Below are 22,783 nucleotides of genomic sequence, written 5' to 3'. Positions count from 1 at the left end.
GGTGGCAAATCTGCTGAATTCAGGCACAGAATGAGCAAGGCCCTTGCACACAAAGCGAAAGCCACGTTGCTAGCAAAGGGGACACGCTTGATGCTTCTCCCATTATCTGTCTTCCGTATCCATCTCTCAACTCACCCTAAACTGCCACGGTACGAGCAGGGGGACTGAAAGGGTGCCCTGAAAGGGTGCCCTGTGTGTGCTAGGAGTTGGAGTGCTCTCTCCTGCCTTCCTTCCCTGCCAGCTCCCAAAGCCACGCCTGCTTGGTCACCTCCCTCCCAACAGCCACGCCCCAGTCGCCATCCCATCCAGAGGAAGCTCAGGGGATGCTCACGGCTGGTACTTTGGAGATTCATATTGTAACTTTCCTTATTTACAAAATCAATAAACACACACTGTTCAGCGAGGAGGCGAGCCCTCAGCAACCTACCCCCTCTGCTCTGGCCCCGGCCTGCAGCCCCCACCCACCCAGCAGGCAAAGGGGAAGGCCAAGACCTCCTGGCTGGTAACTTACGGGAGGGGGGGGTCGAGGTAAATTCCGGCGCTCAGATCAGAGAGGCCCGACAGCACGGTGGGGGAGCAGGGTCAGGAGGTGAGTTAGGGAAGGGGCTATGCCGAGCTATAAATAACCACATAGGGTCGGAGTGTTTGGGGGCGGGGCGAGAGGCTAGAGGCATGCAGGGGGCCTAAGTGGGAAAGGGCAGAAGCAGTGCTTGGGGTCAGAATGGGTGAGGGTAGGGCTCGGAGCCCCCATGTGCCCCATCTGGGTTGCCCTGGCCAGCGTCACAGCACCTGCATCTGCTCACAGCCTGGGGGGGCTCAGGGTCAGAGTCCTGGGGACCGGCAAGGGGTGATGGGCATCCCCAGAGGGCGCCCGACACCCTGGCAGGCTAGGGCTGGTCCCCGGGCTGGTACTGCGGTTCTGTGGAGGTGAAGTAGTCCTCCAGGAAGGACTGCAGGTACTCGAAGGTGGGTCTCTCCTCCGGGTCCAGCCGCCAGGTCTGCTCCATGATCTCGTACAGGGACTCGGGGCAGCCTGGGGGACACGGCATGTGGTAGCCGTGCTCCACCTGCTCCAGCACTTCCCGGTTATTCATACCTGAAAGGTGGGCTCCATCGGTCAGAGGGCCTGCTCCCTCCCGAAGGGGCGGCCTGGAGGAAGCCCGTCCCCGGCCCCCTCCCCACCAAACCTGGGTATGGGACTCGGCCCTTGCTGATGAGCTCGGTGAGCAAGATCCCAAAGGACCACACATCTGACTTGATGGTGAACTTGCCGAAGAGGGCCGCCTCTGGAGCCGTCCACTTGATGGGAAACTTGGTCCCTGGGAGGTTGAGGGAGGAGGGAAAGCTAGTGATGGAGGTCCGTGGGAACAACTCCCTGCCAGTGCCCTGGGAGGGAGGCACCAGGTGATGGCTCAAGTGCCTGGGGCCCTGCCAGCCATGTGGAAGACCCGGATGAAGTTTCAGCCTCCTGGCTTTGGCCTGACCTCAGCCTGGGGTTGTTCTGGGCATTTGGGGAGTGAACCAGTAGATAGACAATCTCTCTGTCAGTCTGCCTTTCAAATAAGCAAGAGAGAGAGAGAGAGAGAAGAAGAAGAAGGAGGAGGAGGAGGAGGAGGAGGAGGAGGAGGAGGAGGAGGAGGAGGAGGAAGGAAGGAAGGAAGGAAGGAAGGAAGGAAGGAAGGAAGGAAGGAAGGAAATGACATGGGGATCTTGGGGGTCCTGAACATACAGGCCCCTGGCAGAGCAGAAAGGACCCAGCTCTCGTTAGGGCCTCTTGTGTGTGTCTAGTGTGGTGCTGGGTGCTTTGTCAGCCTCATAGTGATGCTCAGGTTAACCACAGCCCATACTCGTGTAGCCTTTCTGATGTGCCTGTCCCTGTTGCAGGGACAGGTGCACAGTGGCTCCGCTAACCCTCACAGAAGCCCCAGGATGGCAATGCTGCCCCTGCCTGCATTTTGCAGATGAGGAAAAGGAGGCAAAGCAGGCAGATGACTCGCCTGGGTCACACAGCTGAGGGCCTGGGGTTCAGGCGCCAGCCCCTTGGCGGGAGTTCGCACTGCTGCTACACCCCGCCGTAGCTCACTGAAGACTCCTAGCAGCACCTGGCACAGGGCAGGGGTCTGCAGACTTGCCGCTGGCTGGGGATTTTCATTTTACAGGCTACATGGCTGGGAAGTGGCTGCACTGGGGCTGGAAGGATCAGGATGAGGGTGTCCCCGGGGTGATGAACCAGGGTGGGCAAGGATCCTGAGGATGTGGGGCCCACGTCCACCCCTTGGTGCACCAGGAACTCCTGGAGGGGTGGGTCAAGGCCAGGCACCTTGCCGAGGGTTGTACTCGTCGTCCTCGATGAGACGGGCCAGACCGAAGTCTGCGATCTTGCACACCAGGCGCTCCCCCACCAGGATGTTGGCCGCCCTCAGGTCCCGGTGGATATAATTCATGCGCTCCACGTAGGCCATGCCCTCAGCTACCTTGGGGGTCAAGTGTGAAGAGACAGGAGCTCGCGTGACCTCACAGGACCACGGCCTGTTTGAGGGATGAGGGGACCATTTGCAAGACCCACTTTCCAGATGGGGAGACTGAGACTCAAGGAGGAGTCGTGCCCTTCCCCAGGTGGCCCCGCTGGCACAGGGGCTGGGTGGCGCTTCCAGGGGTTGGCCAGGTGTTTCAGGGCGCGGTGATTTTCAGAGAGGTCTGGGAGCTGAAGGGTACCTGGGCTGCCATGTCCACCAACTGGGGCAGCCTCAAATCCTGGCCCTCCTGGTCCTTGAGGAACTCCAGCAAGCTACCTGGGGGCAGGAAGCCAGAAAATCAGTGAGGACCCCCGCTCCAGGCCCACCTCTCTCCTGAACCCGCCCGGTTACCCCCGTGGAACCCCCAGCCCTCTCGCTGGCCTCGCCCACCGCCTCCTGCTCTCAGACACCCACCCAGACACATCTCCAGGATCCTCTTCCTCTCCTGGACACGCCCCTCACGGACTCTGCCCAGACCCTCCCTCAGCACAGAGCTTGGCTTCCTTAGCTCAAGCCCCACCCACCGCCTACCCACACCCCATCCCAAGGCTCCGCCCCCACTCCCAGGCCTGCTGTCCTCTTACCTAGGGGCCTCTCACTCACCAGGGTTCTGGTCCCCTTCCTAGAGACCCCCACCCAGTGTCGCGCGCCCTCACCGTGGCACATGAACTCGGTCACGATGTAGATGGGCTCCTCGGACACCACGGCATACAGCTGCACCAGCTTGTGGTGCCGCAGCAGCTTCATGACCTGCGCCTCCTCCAGGAAGGCCTTCGGGGACATGGTGCCCGGCTTCAGCGTCTTCACCGCCACCTTTGTGCTGCCGTTCCACGTGCCTGTCCCACGGCCCAGCGCGTCAGGACTGCTCCCCCCGGGCCCAGGCCTTCCCCACGCCCCCCCCCCCCCCAGGCACCTCACATCTCCATACCCAGCCACACATCCCCGAAGCAGCCGCTGCCCAGCCGGCGCTCCAGTCCGATGGAGGCACGGCTGATCTCCCAGGCGTCCTTGGCCAGGCCCAGGGTCTGCGGCTTCATGGTGGCACAGGCCACCGTGAGCAGGTGGCACAGCCCATCGTTCACCTCTGGAGGGAGGAGGGCTGCAGGTTACCCATGGGCCAGGGCCACACCTCCCCCCCACCTCATCCCACTGGTGCCTGGTGCCCAACTATGAAGAACTAGGCCTCCCAGGAGGGCACAGGCCAGGAGGGAATGCACCCCTGGCCCTGAGTCAATGAACACGTATGTACCCAGGGAAGGGCGTGGCACCCCAGGGGGACAGAAGATCCCTACAGGACAAGGGGTTTTCCTGTAAAGACTGGGGGCTCTCACATGGGAGCTGGTCTTGAAGGAGAAAGTGAGATCAGGACAGGTGTAGGGGTGGGGAGTCCAGACAAGGTATGGACATGAGGCCCATCCTTGACCTAACCAGTCCAGGCAGGGCGTTGACCCCCACCCTGCCCTTGACCGACCAGCCAACCCTCCAGGTTGGGCCGTTCTGCCTCTGCTCTACTTCTGCTGCCTGAGTGTGGCAGCTGCTGCCTCTGAGCACTCTCCTCCTTCCGCCTTGCCCTGGGCATCCATGCCTGACCAGCCGCCAGGGTGTCTCACCAAAGTGCAGACAGCCTCTGCCATCCCCTGCTGTGGTCCCTGTCACGGTGGTTCCCTCCCTGCCACAGGGCAGTCCTAGTGCCCTGCTGGTGCTGGGAGGAGTGGGGTGGGGTGGGGAGGGGAAGGTGGGCATACAAGGCAGCTCAGTGCTTAAACTTCCTGTTGGGTTCAGGACTTGATGCCAGAAACTGGCCAATTCCCTGCTCAGATGCTAGGGGGCGCTGCTTGGCCATGGTGGGATGCCTGCCTCAGTTTCCTGGTGAAGCCCGCAGAGCAGTATCCTGAGCCCGGTGTGGCCACGAGTGCTTTGGGAGAACCCTCCCTTCTCTGGGCCTCCGTCTCTCCTATGGACAAGGGCATCAGCGGGCTGGCTCAGCGACCGGAGGCGCCCGCCCTCACCCATGTAGTGCTTCACCAGCTCCTGCACTGAGTCGAACTGGGCCCGCGTGGTGATGTAGTAGCCACCCGTGTCCAGCTTGCGGATCTTATAATGCTTCACGTGATCACCTCTGCTCTGGTCCCAGTCACGGATGGACAGCGAGTAGGCGCCTGTGGGTGGGAAAGGGTCACTGCAGGTGTGCTGTCGGCGTCTTCCCCAGTCTGGTAGCCGGAAGAGGCCAGGGCTGGGGGGCAGGGGGCCCCTCCCCACACTGCCAGGGCGCAGCCCCCACCTTTGGTGGTCTCACTCTCCCGAATGAGGAAGGTCCCCTGGGGGTTGCCTGGGGACAGCAGCTGCCTCTCTGCATCCTTCCTCCCGATCTTTCCGAAGTACCACCTGTTGGGAAGGGCAGGTGAGAGTCAGGGACACTCTGTGCAGACCCCAGCCCAGCCCCTTGGGCAGTCACCTCTGCAGCCAAGACTTTCCTCGCACGTACAATGGGACTCAGCCTGTGTGAAGATCCCAGAGCAGGGCGTGGAAAACCCCTGGCACATAGCAGGTGCCCAACAAAGGGGAGCTTTCCCGTCTCTACTCTTTGGGTTTCCTTGAGTTAAAAAAATTTTTTAAAAGGTCTTCATTCTGGTGGTTCACTTCCCAAATGGCTGCTATAGCCGGTGCACTCCGCTGATCCGAAGCCAGGAGCCAGGTGCCTCCTCCCGGTCTCCCATGAGAGTGCAGGGGCCCAACCACCTGCCTTCCCGGGCCACAGCAGAGAGCTGGACTAGAAGAGGAGCAACCAGGACAGAATCCAGCACCCCAACTGGGACTAGAAAGAAGCCAGGGTGCCATCGCCTCAGGCGGAGGATTAGCCTAGTAAGCCGCGGCACCAGCCCTTGAGTTAAAATTTTGAGGTCCGGCATTGTGGTGTAATGGGTTAAGCTGCTGCCTGTGATGCTGGGCCGGTTCTTGTCTTGGCTGAGCCACTTCTGATCCAGTGCCCTGCTAATGTGCCTGGGACACCCATGTGGGAGTCCCAGATGAAGATCCTGGTTCCTGGCTTCATCCTGGCCCAGCCCTGGCTGTTGCAGCCATTTGGAAAGTGATGGAGGATCTCTCTCTCTCTCTCTCTCTCTCACCCCATAACTCTGCCTTTCAAAATAAATAAATAAATAAATAAATAAATAAATAAATAAGTCTTTTTAAAAATTGTGAGAGCTGGGGCCGGCACCATGGCTCACTTGGTTAATCCTCCGCTTGCAGCGGCACCGGCATCACATATGGGCGCCAGGTTCTAGTCCTGGTTGCTCTTCCAGTCCAGCTCTCTGCTGTGGCCCGGGAGGGCAGTGGAGAATGGCCCCAGTGCTTGGGCCCCTGCACCTGCATGGGAGACCAGGAGGAAGCACCTGGCTCCTGGCTTTGGATCAGCGCAGCACCGGCCATGGCAGCCATTTGGGGAGTGAACCAACGGAAAGAAGACCTTTCTCTTTCTCTCTCTCTCTCTCACTCACTGTCTATAACTCTACTTGTCAATAAATAAATAAATAAATAAATAAATAAATTTGTGAGAGCAGCAGGTCTTGGCACGCATTTCAAATGCCGCTTGGGACACCTGCATCTTGTATCTGAGCGCCTGGGTTGGAGCCTTGGCTCTGCTCCCAATTCCAACTTCCTGCTGATGAGCACCCTGGGAGGCAGCAGGTGGTGGCTCAAGTTCCTGGGTCCCTGCCCCCACACGGGAGACCCAGCTCTGGAGCTTCTGGCTGCTGGTTTCAGCAGGTGGGAGATCTTTGTCTGATGTCTGCCTTTCAAATAAAGAGGCTGCTAGAACCCCAGTCACCGGTGACTGCACCAGGGCGTCTTGAGCCCCTGAGTCCCTCTCCTTAGGGCCCTTCACACACTCTCACAGAGGAGGAACTCGAGGCTCAGAGAGGGGAAGTGACCGCCTGTAAGACTGTCCGATGATTCCCACCTAGAACCCTTTGCCACCCAACTGACTTCTTTGCCCACCTCCGCCCTCCAGGCAATCACTCAGATCCCTCCCTTCCCCCATCTCCTAGCCTGTCCTCCCCGGCTTCCAGAAGAGCATCCTCTCTCCACTCTTCTCTGACAATCCTGCCCAGATCTGCTGGCTGCTTTTTCTCCACTCTCTTAAGCATTGTCAGTCCCAACATCAACCTCAGGCCTCACCCCTCCTGCTGGCACCTGATGGCTCTTTCTGGCATCAAACTGCAGCCGTAAACGGTGTGAGTACACCGTGGCCATCAAAGTGACCAAAGGTGGCGTAGAAGACTCAGATGTGCTGCAATTATGACATTGGCCTGTGGTCATCTTGGGACGAATTAGAAGGAGCATAGTTTTTGAATCAAGGGAGGTAGAAATCTCCAAAGTCTGGATGGTCAGCTCACACCTGGGTACTAGGCAGAATTTGGGAAACAGGAGAAGGCCCTGGCAAGTGGCATGGCCAGGAGAACAGGCAGGAGGGGGATCAGGGGCTGTTGAAGGGCAGTGGAGACAGGACACCTCCCCAGGTTGTCTCACAGCCCTGCCCCCACCTGCGTCTATGACATTAGTGGTTTCCTTAATAAGCAATATAATAATAACAGCACTTATTTTGTTTCGAGCTCTGCCTTAATACCACGTGCATCCAATCAATTTGCAGACCCACACTTTGAGATGGGTGCTCTTGCTGGCCCCAGCACACAGATGAGGAAGCTGAGGTTCCCAGCGGTCAGGCAGCTTGCCCAAGGCCACGGCGCTCTGAAGCTGTGTTGCCAGAATAGGAACCCGAGCTACAGCTCTAGGGCCTATGCACTTGACCATGACACTCACGTAACCACAGCACCACACTGAGTGCAACCCAGCTTCCGAGACACTGCCTCCCAGAGGATATGCAGACGTGAACCACCTGCCCGCTGCCTCCACCTCCCTCCCCAGACCAAGGCCCCAGTGCACTTGGGCTCTGGTCCTGCCCACGCCCTTCTGCTCAGGGACCCTGTCCCCACCGCGTGAAGCAGCCCCAATGCCCGAAGGGGCCCCGTCTGTCCTGCTCCACCCAAGAAAACTGTTCTGAGTCCTGTCTTGTCACCCACATCCTGCCGTACCCTCCCCCTCTGCTTCTCACCTGGTTCTCCACTTCGTCACCTCCCTCTCACTTCTCACCAAGGTCACCTCCATTGCCCAATGCAGTAGCAGCCTCTGCTCCGCCCCTCATTTCCTGAAACTTCGCCTGCACCCTCGGAGCTGTTCTGCTCAGCCTGGCCTGGGTTCCCTCCCTTCTCCAGGGGCTTCTCCTTGCAGGCTGCTTTCCCCGGAGCTGGGGTCAGGCCAGTCTCCTCCTCACTCTCCTCCTTCCTCCGTCACCCTCCCAGGCAGCCTTCCTCGTCACCCTCACTCCGGCTTCCACTCCTAGGCAGGGAGGCATCTTGGTGACAGTTAGGAAAAGGGCCCCTTCCTTGGGTCTGCCTCAACACAGGCCTCCCACACAAAACACAACCTGAGCTCTGGGAACTTCAGCCCAGCGCCCCCTCTCCCACCCTGGGGCCCCTGCATTCCTCGTCTGAATGAATGGCACCTGAATGGCACTGACACCCACTCTGCTCCCCAAGGAGATGTCCAGCCCCCTTGGCTCCTCCCTCTCCCCAAGGTCAGTCCGCCACCAACGACTGCCACACGGCAAAGTGTCCCGAATCTTCTCTCTCCCAACATGTGTAGGAGGTGGTGAGGAGAGACTATGAGCCTCAGCTTCCTCATCTCTGACATGGGGGTCACAGTCCTGTCAGTGATGTTCGTGTGGGAATCAAAGGACCCGGGGCAGGTGGAGTACTGGTGTCTGTGAAGGTATCCACAAGCAGGAAGTAAGAGGATTCAGGCTGCTTTGCAGGTCTCCAACACTCTGGAATGCTCTAAAGCTCCCGCACTGCTGTCAGCATGCGTAATGGCGACCAGCGCAGCCTGGTGTCCTGGGGTCACATTCCGGCCCGCCACTCACCAGCCTTGGGAACTTGGGCGGGGTATTTACTGTCTCTGTGCCTCAGCTTCCTCCTTTGTAAAACAGCACATGAACAATTTCTGATTCTGTTCCTGCGCAGGAACCTCCTGTGCAGAGCGCAGTACTGCAGCGTGAGCATGCCTGCCCACACAACCACGACCTCCATCACCTCCTTCCATTCCCTCAATGACTTCACAGAGCCAGAAATAAGGAGACAGGCTGGGGAGGGGCAATGACTTGCCTGAGAGGTAGCCTTGGAGTCCAGACTCCAGGGCCCTGTCTGGATGCACCCCCCCCCCCCCAAGCCAGCACTCACTCTTCAGCCTGGATGGAGTCCACGGGGGCCACGTAATTGCTGGGAATGTAGCCAGTTTGTCCAGAGCTGAGGGACCGGGCCTCCCACCAGTCTCCTTCACTGCAGGCACAGAACAGGGGGCAGTCAGACAACCTCAGCCCCTGGGGCACCCTGGGACCAGGCAGGGCCACACAGAGGCTGGGCGCAGACTGGCCTGGTCCTCCCCTCCCCTCGGACATCAAAACCTGCCCAGCGGCCACTGCCCCCAAGGACTTTCTCTGCAGAAGAAACAAGCGGGGTCACCCAGGCCTCTGGGCCTCTTTCTGGGGTTCAGGGACACAGCGGACGGCTGATGACATCTCTTCCCTGCTGGAAACCTGCCAATGGCTACATACAAGGAGACTTCAAGTTCAAGGGGTAGGGGGGAGGTGGGTGTTTGGCTTAACAGATAAAATGCTGGCTGGGATGCCTACATCTCACATCAGAGTCCTGGTTCCACCCCTCATTCCAGCTTCCTGCTCACACAGACCTTGGAAGGCAAGCTCCCAGGAAGGCTCAAGTGCTTGGATCCCTAGCCACCCATATGGGAGACCTAGATTGTGTTCTAAATTCTCAACTTGGGCCTGGCCCAGCTCTGGCTATTGGGGGTGTTTGGAAAGTGAACCATGGCCGGCGCCATGGCTCAATAGGCTAATCCTCCACCTGCGGCGCTGGCACACCAGGTTCTAGTCCCGGTCAGGGTGCCGGATTCTGTCCCGGTTGCCCCAGGCCAGCTCTCTGCTATGGCCAGGGAGTGCAGTGGAGGATGGCCCAAGTCCTTGGGCCTTGCACTCACATGGGAGACCAGGAGAAGCACCTGGCTCCTGGCTTCAGATCAGCGTGATGCGCCAGCCGCGGTGGCCATTGGAGGGTGAACCAATGGCAAAAGGAAGACCTTTCTCCCTGTCTCTCTCTCTCTCTCACTGTCCACTCTGCCTGTCAAAAAAAAGTGAACCATGATGGTTATGAGGGTAATCATATAACAACAACAAAAAAAACTCACTGATCTGTACACTTAAGTTCACTTTTTGGTATGTTAACTGTAGTTTAATAATAAAATGTTTAAAAGAGAGAGATAGAGGGAAAGTGAACCACCTCTGTCTGTCTCTCTTGCAAAAATAAATACATAAATGAATAAAAATTTTAAAGTTCAAGGAAAAATTAAATTAAAAGATAAGTTTAGGGGCCAGTGTTACAGCACACTGGGTTAAGCTGCCACCTGCAATGTCAGCATCCCATGTGAGTGCTCGTTGGAGTCCCAATTGCTCTACTTATAATCGAGCTCCCTGTTAACGTACCTGGGATAGCAGCAGCAGCTGGTCAAGTGCTTGGGTTCCTGCTACCCATGTTAGAGACCCAGGTGGAGTTCCAGGCTCCTGGCTTTGGCCTGGCCCAGCCCAACCATTACAACCATTTAGGGAGCAAATCTGTGGATGGAGGATCTCTCTCTCTCTCTCTCTCTCTCTCTCTCTCTCTCTCACTTTTTCAAATAAGTCAAATAAGTCTTCTTAAATATAATATATAAAAAGTTATTTTGGGCCAGTGCCGTGGCTCACTAGGCTAATCCTCCGCCTTGCGGCGCCGGCACACCGGGTTCTAGTCGCAGTCGGGGCACCGGATTCTGTCCCGGTTGCCCCTCTTCCAGGTCAGCTCTCTGCTGTGGCCAGGGAGTGCAGTGGAGGATGGCCCAAGTGCTTGGACCCTGCACCCCATGGGAGACCAGGATAAGTACCTGGCTCCTGCCATCAGATCAGCGCGGTGCGCGCCAGCCGCGGCGGCCATTGGAGGGTGAACCAACGGCAAAGGAAGACCTTTCTCTCTGTCTCTCTCTCTCACTGTCCACTCTGCCTGTCCAAAAAAAAAAAAAAAGTTATTTTGATTCAAAAAATTGAAATTCATTCACAGGTTTTTTAAAAAGATTTATTTTATTTGAAACTCAAAGTTAGAGAGGGAGAAGCAGAGAGAGAGAGAGAGAGAGATCTTCCATTTGCTGGTTCACTGGGCCAGGCTGAAGCCAGGAGCTTCTGGGTCTCCCAGGTGGGTGCAGGGGTCCAAGCACTTGGGCCATTTTCTGCTGCTTTCCCAGGTACATTAGCAGGGAGCTGGATGGGAAGTGGAGCAGCTGGGACTTGAACCAGTGCCCACATGGGATACTGGTGCTGCAGGCAGCGGCTTAATCTGCTGCGCCACAGCGCCAGCTCCCATAGTTTTTTTCACAGGACACCTTTTCCATGAACTTTTTCAAGAACTCACCCTCTTCCTTCTGGATAAAATCCCGACTCCTCAGCAGGGCTTCACACACCTTGCAGCCCCTGCGCCTACCTGCTCCCCGGCTTCTGCGCGCTCCACCCGCATCCTGCACTTCATGATTCATCTGGACAGAACAAACCACTCCATGGTCTCTCTCACCCTCTTCCTCTTTTCTCATCTGTGCCTTCACTGGCTCTTCATTTTTGGAGTCGCAACCTAAAATCACCTTCTCCAGGAAGCCCGCCCTGATCACCGCTGCCTTGGGGACCCTGTTTAGGTCATGTACCCATTGTTCCTTATGCTCCCCCACCCCATGTCATAGCCATTGCTCAGGCTGTCATTTATGTGTCTTCAAGCAGCCTGGCGCTTTCTGAGCATGGGAAATGGGTGAGACTCCAGCACAGGCCCCACAGCAGCTGGGTGGCTTGGTCACTTACGTGTTGTTCAGGATGTGGAACTTCTCGCCCTTGGTGAAGGTGAGGTCATCTTCTGTCCGGGCCTCATAGTCATACAGGGCAATGAACAGGGTCACCCCAGAGCCTGTGGAGCCAGGACCACTCAGCCGAGAAGGGCACAGGACAGCGGCGCCAATGGGGCTGAACCCCCAGAACCCATTCCCCAGCCCATTGCTGCAATGCCCCAGAACCCACGGACCACTGGTGCCCTGTGGGTTTCTGACTTGGCCCCTGGAGGATTCAGGACCTGGGGGTCCTCCATGTTGCTCATTCCTCTTCTTCCTGCCAAGACTTCCTAACTGCAAAGTGGCACTCAAGTGGCCCAGAAGGGTCCCTTTCCCATTTGTACCTGCTACCAGGTCCCCCCCAGCCTGAGAGCACAGCTGTATCCCCCACCTCGGAGGGCTCCCAGGAGGAGGCTGCACAGGCTCCCCAATCCAGCCTGTGCAGTCATGGAAATAGGGCTGCTCTTACACTGGTTCTGGAGGCTCCCTGGGGTCAAGTCCAAGTCTCCCCTTCTCCCGAGTTCTCCCCAGATCCAGGCCGCACCTGCCCCCAACCCCCTGCACTCACCTGAGATGCCCTTGACGGTGCCCCCACCAAGGAAGGTGTGGCTGGAGGGCTGAGGGGTAAAGTTGTTGTAGTTGGGGATGTGTGCAAAGGAGGAGGCCGGCCGGCCCTGGGTGGGGTCAGGGCCATAGCGGTCGGCAGCCCCAGAGGCCCTGAAGTTTCCTTCCAGGCCCACATCCTCCTTGGGCCCCGGCTCCAGCTTCTTGCAGAACACACAGCCCATTCCAGGTGCCCTGCTACACAAGGGGGCGTGCCTCACCAAGGGGTCCCTGCACAGAGCTGGCATGCACACTCCTGTGCACACTCTCATACAGGCACATGGCTTCCCCTGGGTTGAGGTCCCCCCTTGTGAAGGTGAGGGTGGCCCAGGTATGCCCCCCCCCCCGCCAGCCAGCTCCACCGGCCAGTGGCCGGGGCATGTTTGGAGATAGCCAGTGGCTCAAGCCCACTCCTCCAGGCTGGTTTTCCACATCAGGGTGTTGCTATGGCTCTTTCATATTTTCGCCTCCCATCGCTGTGAATCCCTCAGGGTGCTTGTGTCCCTGTGTCTGTGTGTAGCTTGCTTGTATGTGTGTAGCTCCTTGCAAATGTGTGTGTGCATGTGCAGGTGTGTGTGTGTGTGTGTGAATTCGTGTATGTGTCTCGGCACCTGTGTTTGGCTGCGTGTGTGCACGTCTGTGCTGGTGTGCCTGTCTCAGTATGTGTGTGTGTGTGTGTGTGTGTGTGTGAACATGTGCAGGTCTGTGTGAGAAGGTGTCGCTGTCTGTGACAGGGTCCATGGCTCTGTGGGGAGAGCACATGTGCCTGTGTGTATGCCTGTCTCTGTGTGTCTTTGTGTGCGTACGTGCATGAATCTGCACAGCGGTGTGCGGGGGTGCGTGTGAGGGCTGTGTGCCTGCACCTGGAGGCTCCCTGCAGAGGGGGATCAAGGCCATTTCCTGTCGTGGGTCCAGCCTCAGGCCTCTCAAGCTGCCTCTTTCTGGCTCCCCCATCCGTTACCTAGCAACAGGCCTTGTGGGAGGAGGGGGCTGTGAGGAGCTGCAAGGCCCAGGAAGGCCACCCCCAGCCCATTTCCTGACCCCAAAAACCCCCAGTCCTCCCCGCCACACTCACCCCGAAGGCCTCTACTCCTGGGTCAGTGGGGCTGCGCCATGATCCTTGGGAAGGTCGGGGGACCTGAGGGGAGGCCGGAAACAGTTGCGGACTGCCCTGCCCAGCAGCGTGACTTCTGCCCCCCTTTTCCTCCCCACCACACCTGCACACTTACACATCGCCCCACGTGGGACAACTCCACACCCACTCCCACACTCATGCCCACCTAACACCTGACACATGAGCACACCCCGACACAGACTCGCATGAGCCTGGCTGAGACACACGGCGCACACACGTGTTCACAAATACACCTACACGGCCTGTCTACGTGGACACGCATATGCGTTCAGCTGCCTCTCTGCAGGGCATTCTTGCCCTGCCACACTCCTGCTTTTGCATTGGGCCCATCTCCAAGTGGGTTTCCTCCAGGGGCCAGGCTCAGCTCACACAGAGGCCCCCCAGCTACTGTCTCACAAACACAAACCCCTCCCCCACAAGCTCCGCCTCTGCCCCAGCCTGAGCTGTGCGACCCCTCCCCACAGCAGCCCCAGGGTCGCCTCTGGTCACAGAGGGGCAGCAGGTACCTACTGCGGAGCTCTGCTTTGATCCCCACATCAGGGAGAGGCCCAGCCCAAAGCTGGGGCCACCAGAGTCCCTTGGGCAGGCCCCCCACCATGCGCCAAGCCTTCTTAGGCAGCTGAGTCCTCTGAGCAACAGGCAGGGAGGTCATTGAGCAAGGGGTCCCCACCCCCACACAGAAACTGCCATTGCACCACTCAGAGAGGAACTGGCCGGGGACTGGGCTTGGTTTCCTAAGACATGGGAGGAATGCAGAGTTAGGGTGGGGCCTCCCTAATGAACTCTGATTTCCCCCAGAGGGGCCTGAAGGTCCTGGGTACAGGAACCCCCAGATTCCCTCTCTGGACCCCCAGGAAGCTTCCTGGTGGACATCACTCTCTTTCTCTCTTCCTCTCTCTGAGTCCTAACCTCCCTACCAGAACCACTCACCTCTTCCAAGAAGTCTTCCTGGATCTACCACGTCCAGTTTCCTGGCCCATGGCTCTGTCACATCATTGCCTTGACCTCACCCAAGTCCCATCAGCCCAATCACCCTCCACGGTAACTGTTCTCTGGTGTGTGTTTTTGGGGAGAGAGGGTGACACCCATGTGGTAAACTGTGAGGCAGGCTGCGGTGGAGGCCACCCTTAAAATAGCCCCTGTCACCAGGCCTGGGCTCACATCCTTCCCCCAGGACCCTCCCCTGGGTGAAGCCAATTGTCTGAATGGGCCCCAGGCAGCTGCAGTGCCGGTGAGGGTCGGGAGAGAGAACAGAGGGGGCCCAGAAGGGACATCTGGGCCCAGCTGAAGGGATTTCTGGGTCTGTGAGAAAAGCCGGTGACCAGGGCTGACCCCAGATCTGCACAGCACTCCTGACCCATTCTTGGGCCTCCCCACTCCCTGGGCTGCCCAAGCCCCTCCATAGAAAGCCCGGGTCCCTCTGTGCTGAGGACACCCTCCCCATAGCTGCCCAGTCCCAGCTCTGTCCACTTGCAAATACGGGATGGAGAGCTGAAGAGGTGGCAGCAGCTCTGTGAAGCCCCTGACCTAAAACACCTCTTGGGATCCTCATCAGAGCTCTGGGATTCAAGGATTATTGTTGATGAGACAACTGAGGCACAGAAAAGTTTAGAAACTTGCCCAGTGCCACACAGAATGATGTATCCTAGCATTTTGTTCCCACATCACAGCGCCCAGCCACCCTTCTCTGCCTTGCCTGTCAGACAGGGACAGTGGCAGCCACAGCTCAGCCCTGGGCTGGCGCTCAGACCCACTGTGGGGCTCTGCTCTGCAGGTGATCCACAGGTCCACCCCTCCCCCACATGCAGATACAATGTTGCTACCTCCCAAGTGCACATTGCCACAATGTATCCCTATCAGTCTAGAGTCTGGCTTTCTCTCAGACCTGCTCTGAATGGTGTTCAGAGACTGTCAGCCCTGGGCAAGGAGGCAGAAAGCTCTGTGGGCCGAGGAGAGCCCTGGCAGCGCTGACGGTGTGGGCGGCAGACAGAGGTGGCAGCTGTCAGAGCTTTGTCACTTCCAGGCTTGATGAGGACCAAAGCCCCAGCTGGGCCTGGCTCTCCGGGGACAGGAATGCTGAGGGCATCAGGGGACATGGGGCCAGGGTCTGGGGGTCTGCACGGCCCAAGGCAGTGAAGGGCCACACTGAATGTGACCTGGTTCACAGGATTTTGTCAGAAGAGAAAAAGACATGAGGAGACAGGAGAGGCAGGAGTGGCATGGGCATTTCATCCACTGGTTAAGAAGCAACTTGGGTTGCCTGCATCCCACACTGGGGCACCTGGGCTTAAGACCTGGGGCCCTGCTATGGATTCCAGCTTTCAGCTAGTACACACCCTGGGAGGTAGCAGGTGATGGCTCGGGTATGTATATGTGGTATCTCTCAAAAACAGGGAGAGAGAGAGAAAGAGAAATTGAGAGATAAGAGAGACAAAGAGGAAGAGACAGTAATAGAGGCATAAAGACAGAGGGATGTGAGAGAGAGAGAGAGAGAGAGAGAGAGAGAGTATGGTGTGCTGATAAACTGAATCTCAAATGAGAAAATCCTGATTTGCACCACTTGCTGATGTCCGTGGTGTAGATATTCCTCCTGCGGCTGATTTAAAGCTCCTGGAGTGGCTTCCTGAATGCTGGCTTGGGAGATGTGCGGGACCAACCTGAGCCAGCATTAGTTGGCTCCACCGTCTGCAGCACTGCCAGAAAGAAACAAAGAGACACAGCGACGAAAATGCAAGGTGAAGAGGAGAGGCAGAGGCACTGAAAGAGGCAGGAGCAGAAGAGAAAGGTCGAGATGCAGCGAAGAGAGCTAAAGAGCCAAACAGGCAAAAAGAGAGGGGGCAGCTTGCGGCCTCTCTGCTCAGCCGCCTGCGTCTGGTGGCCATAGCCCCAGGACTCCACATCCTCCCCAGGCTGGTTCCAGCCCTGTGCCTCCCACTCTGTGGGGAGTAATTGGGCATCCTAGAAGTTGGGGTGGCAGTAAAGACTAGTAACAAATGTGCTCGTTTATTAAACATTTACACAGTGGCTGGCATCATACCAGGCAATTTCCAGGCGTAATCTCACTCAGTGACCCTGAGAGGGAGGCTTCACTTTTAGTCCTGTTTTACAGATGAGGACGCTGAGGCACAGGGATGCTAAGTTATTCGCTGAAGATGGCAGGGCAAGTGAAGGAAGCTAAAACACAATGCTAATCCATTTGGCTCCAAAGCCTGCCTTGAGCACTGTTCTATTTTGTAGCCCTCGTAGAAGCACTGATGAGTGTTTCTTCATAAACACCTACTGTGCACCAGGCCAGGTGTTACACACTCGAAATTTCCTTTCAGCCCAGAGAGAGAAGGAGATCTGCCCACATACCCTCAGTCACTGAATCTGAAGCCACTTCTATCTTTTCTCAGTACCAGACTTCTAAGACCAGAAAGGGAGTAGCAGCCCAGAGTGACCACAAGCATTCTGGACACTGCGGGAACTTGGGCTGTGCACAATGGCTCTTTAAAAAAAAAAAAAAGATTTATTTATTTACATTGAGCATCAGAGTGATAGAGACAGGTCTTCCACCTGCTGGCTCACTCCCCAAATGTCCACAACAGCCAGGGCTGGGCCAGGAGCCAGAAACTCCATCTATGTGGGTGGCAGGGGTACAGGCGCTTGAGCCATCTTCCGCTGCCTTTTCAGGCACATTAGCAGGGAGCTGGATCGGAAGCAGAGCAACCCCAGCGTTTGGATATGGGATGTCAGCATTGGAAGCAGAGGCTTAACCCACCGTGCCACAATGCCCTCGCCCTGAATATGCCCCTTGAACATCTACTTGGTGGGAGTCAGCTCTCTGAGCCCCATCAGGGCCAACAGCAGGTCATGGGTATCAGAACTGAGGTCCTGGCCTTGGACCGTGCTGCTCCCACGTCCAGCACTTGCTGCTGTGTGGCCCTGCCCTGCTCTGCTCAGTAGTGACCTTGCATGAAGGACATCAGTCTCTGCACCTGCCCCTCTGTGCGGAGCTGCTGGCAGGGCTCGAGGAGATGAGCTTCTTGCCGGGCGTGCAGTAGCCCTGTGAAGTTGAGAACCACAAGCAGCAAAGCTAATTTGGCTCCCAGGGACCATTTATCACCCATCCCCCACCTGCTCCTATGTAGGGGGGAAGTGACTTGCCCAAAGTCACACAGCCAAACAGGGAATTCAAAGTCAGGGCTATTTATTCAGGTCCAAAGCTCTGTTCCCAGGGCTGTTGCGACATTCTCCAAAGCCTGAGGAGCCTGAGCAGCCAGACCGTGCTGTCTCTGACTGGTGCCTGTCCTGCTTTCTACATAGTCCCTGGCCAACGGAACACACCACCCCTGTCATGAGGTAGCTGACCACCCACCAGGGAACCGGCCCTGCCCCTACTCCTGGTAGGAAGACCCACGCCCACCCATCATTTCTTGAGGTCCACACTTCCCAAAGCCACATCAGGGCTTTGAGGTAGAAACGGGATCTTCTTGGGTGCCCCTCCACCCCCAGCCTAGTATCTGTGAGATCCAGAGACAGATTCAGGCTGAAATTCTCCCCTGCCCGAGAAAGAGCATGCGTGCAGCTCCCTCAGCTGTCAATGCTCTACCTAAAAAACAGGAATGCAGATCTTTCCCTCAAGGGGTTGCTTCAAATGCAGTCAAGCCCCCAAAGCATCAGGCACACAGTAGGTGCTCAGTGAAGGTTCACTCCCCTCCTTTCCTTTGAGGAAGACCCTCCACAGTAGGGGGAGGCAGCTGAGGGCACGGGGCTGGGCAGAGCGGAGAAGAAAGAGAAGTTCCCAGGCGAGGTGGGAGGGCTGGGCTGGCCTCAACCACGCATGGGGGATTTCACCAAAAGGGAACTGGGACTCTGGGCAGCAGCCGGAAACCACCATCCTGCAAGAGTTCCGGCTTCTCCTCAAGGCTCCGGCCGGGCAGGGGTGGGGCAGGGGAAAGGCTAAGGTCGGCAGGTGAGTCCCAGTGCCATTGGGCCCCTCGCCAAGACCAGAGCCGTGGCTGCGGGCATCCACCCCGCACCCCGGGTGCCGGCCCGTCGGCCCTAGCTGGCTCCCGAGGGCACCGCTTCTCAGCAGTACTGTGGTTTCCTACCTGCACTGAACCACCCACGCCAGCCTCTGCACAGGGCTCCCAGTGCCACTTGCTTGGCCTGGGCTTCAGCATTTTCAGGAGCTGGCTCCGTGCCCAGGGGCAGCTGAGGGCAGAGGAGTCCGGGTTCCACAGTGTGGCAGACCGGAAGCCCCCTCCCAGGTCCTGCAGGGTGGGGCATCGGGCCCTCTCCCACCTTGGGCAGCCCAAGGGTGGGAGTGCACCCTGGCTCATCCTTCCCCAAACTCCGAAGGTCAGGCCATTTCCCTCACCACACCAGCCCCAGGTGGGTGCAGAGGAAACCCAGTGCACACACAGATGCTCACAGGCTCACACGCATTCACCCAAAGCCCAAACCACACGCACATTCTCTCTCTCTCTCTCTCTCTCTCTCTCTCTCTCTCTCTCTCGCCCACGCTCACTGCTTCACACCCACTGGGGAGCAGGAGCTGGTGGAGGAGCCCAAGGACCCCCAACCTCCTCCCCCATGTACCTCTTCCCTCTCCAGGGGGCTCTGAGAGATTGGGTAGGGATGAGATTGGGGGGCGGGGTGGCTCAGAGGCAAGGTGCCCTGGACTGTTGGTCCCTACTGTGGGTCCTGCCAGTCACCGACTCCCAAACCTCCCTCTCCCCATCTGTGAAGTGGGGTTAGCAGCCTGCTTTCCCATCCCCAGCACAGATGAAAAGGTGCCAAAGGCCTCAGGATCCCTGAAAAAACCACTGACTGGAGGGGTGGCCACCTGGGTGTGGCACCAAGAAAGGTGGGGGACAGATCTCACCCCTGCTGATCTCCCCAGCATGGGTCCTACAAGAGATGTAGGACATCTGTTTGTTAGGTGCCCTCTGTGTGTGGGTCCCTCTCTTGTCCCCCTCCATGTTTTTGAGAAGGCAAAGGACAGAGCCCCTTACCCCCTCCAGGACCCTCAGCAAAACCCGCATTGCAGGCCAGGGTCTCACCCGGGGCCAGCAGGCAGGTGTAGCCAGCTTCTATCTCCATAGCTCAAACAGAAGGAGGCGGCCCAGAGAAGCCTGACCTGCAACAGTCACACAGCAACTGAGGACATAGTCTTGCTAAGAGCCCCCCACTCCAGGATCCCAGATCATGGAACATCAGCACCCCCTCCTCTGTCCCGCACCCCTCCCAAGATAAGGACTCCAAATTGCAGCAAAGACCGGGCCCCCGGGGTGGGGGTGGGGGGCTGCGCCGGCCACCAGCCCCGAAGCAGCCAGAGCCCAGCTCGCCTCTCCGCCCTCTGGTTGCCATGGACACAGCCCCTCCGCGCCTTCGCGGTCAAAGGCAGGATTTCCGTCGGGGCGGCCAGCAATTCCCGGATCCCGAGAGGAACGCGGACCGAGGCCGCCGCCGCTGGCGGGGAGGGGGCGCCGGGAGAGGCCGTCCCTGCGGAGGGCGGGGACTTCCCCAGGAAGCGCCCTGCAGGAGTCCCTGCGGCCGGCCCCTGGCGCCCACCAGTGCGGGGGCGGGCAGGTCTGGGGGCCGCAGGCCTGCGGGCCTAGGCTTGACCCCCGACTTCTGACGATGCGGAACAGAGGGTACTTACTGGGCCCCTGAATGGCCCCGTTAAACTGCGCGGGCCAGAACTCGCTCTCCCTGACCCTCTTCTCGAATGTCCCCGCACCCCACGGAACTCCTTCCCAAATGCTGCATTTTCAGAGTCCCCGCACTCTCTACCCCAGGCCTCCCCCGACTCTCACCCCGCGTTCCAAATCGCACCCTCCAGGCCCCCACTCCGCCTCCCCGCCAGACCCCGCCTTGGGGGTTCCCAGATGCCCCGGGCCCTGCCCCGCAGGTTACTCCCAGGTCTCTGCGGTTTCCCCCCTCAGCCCTTTTCGAGGTGAGGTTCCCTTGGCCTTCAACTTCTGTAGCTTGTCTAAGTTCAAGTGTCCCTACTGCCTCCAGCCCGCCCCCTCCTCTCCCAGACCTGTCCCAGCCCCCACCTGCCGCGGCCAGACCTACCTGGTGCCAGGGGAGCCTGATTCCGCCAGCCCCCGGCGAGCCAGCCGGGGCTCACGCAGCTACGAGTGCCGACGTGGGCGAGGGCTGGGGTGCTGCCCGCCTCTGCCCGCCGCCCCCTCTGGACAAGGGAGGAGGAAGCCGCCTCGGACTTCTCTTATTGCAGCCGCGGGCGGCGGTGGCAGTGGTGGCGGCGGGGAGAATTCGTTGTCACGCCCCAGCCCCGACCCGGCTGCCCGCAGTGGGGAGGGGCCCCCAGATCCAGGCCCGCCCGCCCTCACTTCCCGCCGGCCCCTGGTTGTGGGGGTCGGCTCTCCCAGGCCTCTCCCCGCACCCCGGCTGCTTTCCCAGCCCCTGCCCCAGGCAGAGCTTTCCCGATGGTTCCCGACCGACACCTGTGCTGTGGGCATCCCTGGGGTGGGGGAAGATGGGCTTTTCTCTGCCACAGGAAGGCCAGTTCCTCCTGGGGAAGCCCAGGAACAGGTCCACTCAGCCAGAGGACCTCAGACTGCTGTCACCGGAGCCGCTGCTGTGGATGCTGTCTCTGTGCCTGGGGAGGGTAGGGAGCAGCCAGAGACTTCCCTCGGGCCACATCCAGTGGGGGAGGGGTGTCGCTCCCCACAGCTCTGTTTTAGAGAAAGCGAAGCCTCCTCTTCTGTTACAGTCCCAGCCTTTGCCGCTAGTAGTGAGTCCTGACCCCTGGCCTGGGGTTCCACCCCTGCTTCCACCGTTGCCTCTGCAGCCTCAAACCAAGCACTAGGGTCCCATGCTGTGGTGCAGCAGGTTAAGCTGCCACGTGCCCGGCCAGCACCCCTTCTGGAAGTCCTGGCTGCCCTGCTGGGAATTCAGCTCCCAGCTAATGCACCTGGGAAAGCAGCAGATGATGCACCCAGGTGGGAGACCAGGATGGAGTTTCTGGCTCCTGGCTACAGCCTGACTCAGCTCCTGCCACTGTGGCTATTTGAGGAGTGAGCCAGCAGATGAAAGATATCTCTCTCTCTCTCTCTCTCTCTCTCTCTCTGTCACTCTGCCTTTCGAATAAATAAATAAATAAATCTTAAAAAACAAACAAGGGGCCGGCGCCGCGGCTCACTAGGCTAATCCTCCGCCTAGCGGCGCCGGCACACCAGGTTCTAGTCCCGGTCGGGGCGCCGGATTCTGTCCCGGTTGCCCCTCTTCCAGGCCAGCCCTCTGCTGTGGCCAGGGAGTGCAGTGGAGGATGGCCCAGGTGCTTGGGCCCTGCACCCCATGGGAGACCAGGAAAAGCACCTGGCTCCTGGTTCCTGCCATCGGATCAGCGCGGTGCGCCGGCCGCAGCGCGCTGACCGCGGCGGCCATTGGAGGGTGAACCAACGGCAAAGGAAGACCTTTCTCTCTGTCTCTCTCTCTCACTGTCCACTCTGCCTGTCAAAAACAAACAAACAAACAAACAAACAAACAAGGACCAGAGAAATCTCCCCTGTCACTGGGAGAATAGATGTGGTAGGGGAGGGAAGTTCTGTGTACTGGGCTGTGGTGGGGGAGGCAGGGAGGAGGTGTAAACACAGAAATGTGTGGATGAGAGAGGGAGGGAGGGAGGGAGGGAGGTTGTAGGCAATGACACGGTGAGATGCTGGGGATCTGTCAGCAGGCAGGTGTGTTTTCATGAGTGCACAGGAGTGTGTAGGGATGTGTGCATGTGTGCATACGCTCAGGTGTGTCCCATGTGACTGTAAAGGCAACAGAGAGGGGTGAGATGCAGAGAGGAATGCTTTTCTCCCAGGAGAATGGGAGAAGGAAGCCCCAGGGGAGCCGCGGGACTTCCGGAGGATGGCCTCAGCCCAGCGCGGCGTGCGCAGCCTCACCTGCCCCATCAAGCACTCACTGACTGGCAGTTGGTCCACATGTGCAATTAACAAGCAAACATCCTTGCCTGTCCCCTGACAGCCTTAGGGAACACAGAGATGAAAGCGGCTGGTCCCTGCCTGCTCCGCAGTCCTCCAGGGCCTGGCTCACAGCATCTCTGCAGGAGGCCGTCCCTGATTGCCACCCTCAGCCCGGGCAGAGGCGACAACTTCCGCCAGCTGCTGGGGGATGGGCTTGTGGGACGCGTTTTCCTCAAGGACAAGGACTGGCTCCTGCTCTTACGGATGTCTCTGGTGCCCTCCAAGGGCCTGGCACAGAGTAGCAGGGCCTCTGGGCAGAGGACTGCTCAGGAACAAAGGCCTTAACAGGTGAGCAAATGAAAGCCCCTGGATAAATAAGCCACTGAAGGTAAGAAAGAGCCAATGAAGAATCCCAAGAATTAGGGACGGGATAAGCAAATGAACAGAACAGAATCGCGTCTGCCTTCTAGAACACACGGTGGGCCACATCAGTCCTTGCTGAAAACTGTGCAGGGGCTTCCCATTCATTTTGCTAAGAATAACAAAAACAAGAGACAATAATAATAATAATGAATTGTACA

The 22,783-nt window shown here is 58.4% G+C and overlaps 1 protein-coding gene across 7 annotated transcripts; it reads right to left on the bottom strand.

The window, feature by feature from the left end:
• Positions 1-332: 332 nt before the first annotated feature.
• FGR (FGR proto-oncogene, Src family tyrosine kinase) lies at positions 333-20,888 on the bottom strand. 7 transcript variants are annotated; one of them, XM_089299149.1, is made up of 14 exons: positions 20,341-20,390; positions 19,323-19,399; positions 13,216-13,278; positions 12,106-12,335; positions 11,515-11,617; positions 8,810-8,908; positions 4,798-4,901; positions 4,526-4,675; positions 3,445-3,600; positions 3,173-3,352; positions 2,716-2,792; positions 2,321-2,474; positions 1,188-1,319; positions 333-1,096 (listed from the first exon to the last, which is right to left on the bottom strand). In XM_089299149.1, the coding sequence occupies exons 4-14, from the start codon at positions 12,323-12,325 to the stop codon at positions 888-890; spliced, it is 1,584 nt and encodes a 527-aa protein (XP_089155275.1). In that variant the 5' UTR covers positions 12,326-12,335; positions 13,216-13,278; positions 19,323-19,399; positions 20,341-20,390; the 3' UTR covers positions 333-887. The 7 variants fall into 7 exon arrangements, with proteins under 7 accessions (XP_089155275.1, XP_089155276.1, XP_089155273.1 ...); XM_089299150.1 differs by lacking the exons at positions 19,323-19,399; positions 20,341-20,390 and adding an exon at positions 20,733-20,888; XM_089299147.1 differs by lacking the exons at positions 19,323-19,399; positions 20,341-20,390 and adding an exon at positions 20,733-20,880 and having other exon boundaries at positions 12,106-12,338.
• Positions 20,889-22,783: the final 1,895 nt, after the last annotated feature.

The sequence above is a fragment of the Oryctolagus cuniculus genome, chromosome 7, assembly GCF_051225735.1.
Source record: "Oryctolagus cuniculus isolate XC-2025 breed Fujian yellow rabbit chromosome 7, ASM5122573v1, whole genome shotgun sequence".
NCBI classification, from domain to species: Eukaryota; Metazoa; Chordata; class Mammalia; order Lagomorpha; family Leporidae; genus Oryctolagus; species Oryctolagus cuniculus.
Note: the sequence above shows the minus strand (reverse complement) of the source record. Positions and strands in the feature narration are given on the sequence as shown.

Bases quoted from the DNA above. Each gene is read 5' to 3' on its own strand.
- FGR (XM_089299150.1), bottom strand. From the start codon at position 12,325: ATGGGCTGTGTGTTCTGCAAGAAGCTGGAGCCGGGGCCCAAGGAGGAT. The intron at 4,902-8,809 runs GTGAGTGCTGGC...CCTTCCCAACAG, and splicing joins GACTCCATCCAGGCTGAAGA to GTGGTACTTCGGAAAGATCG. The intron at 2,475-2,715 runs GTACCCTTCAGC...TTGACCCCCAAG, and splicing joins TGGTGGACATGGCAGCCCAG to GTAGCTGAGGGCATGGCCTA.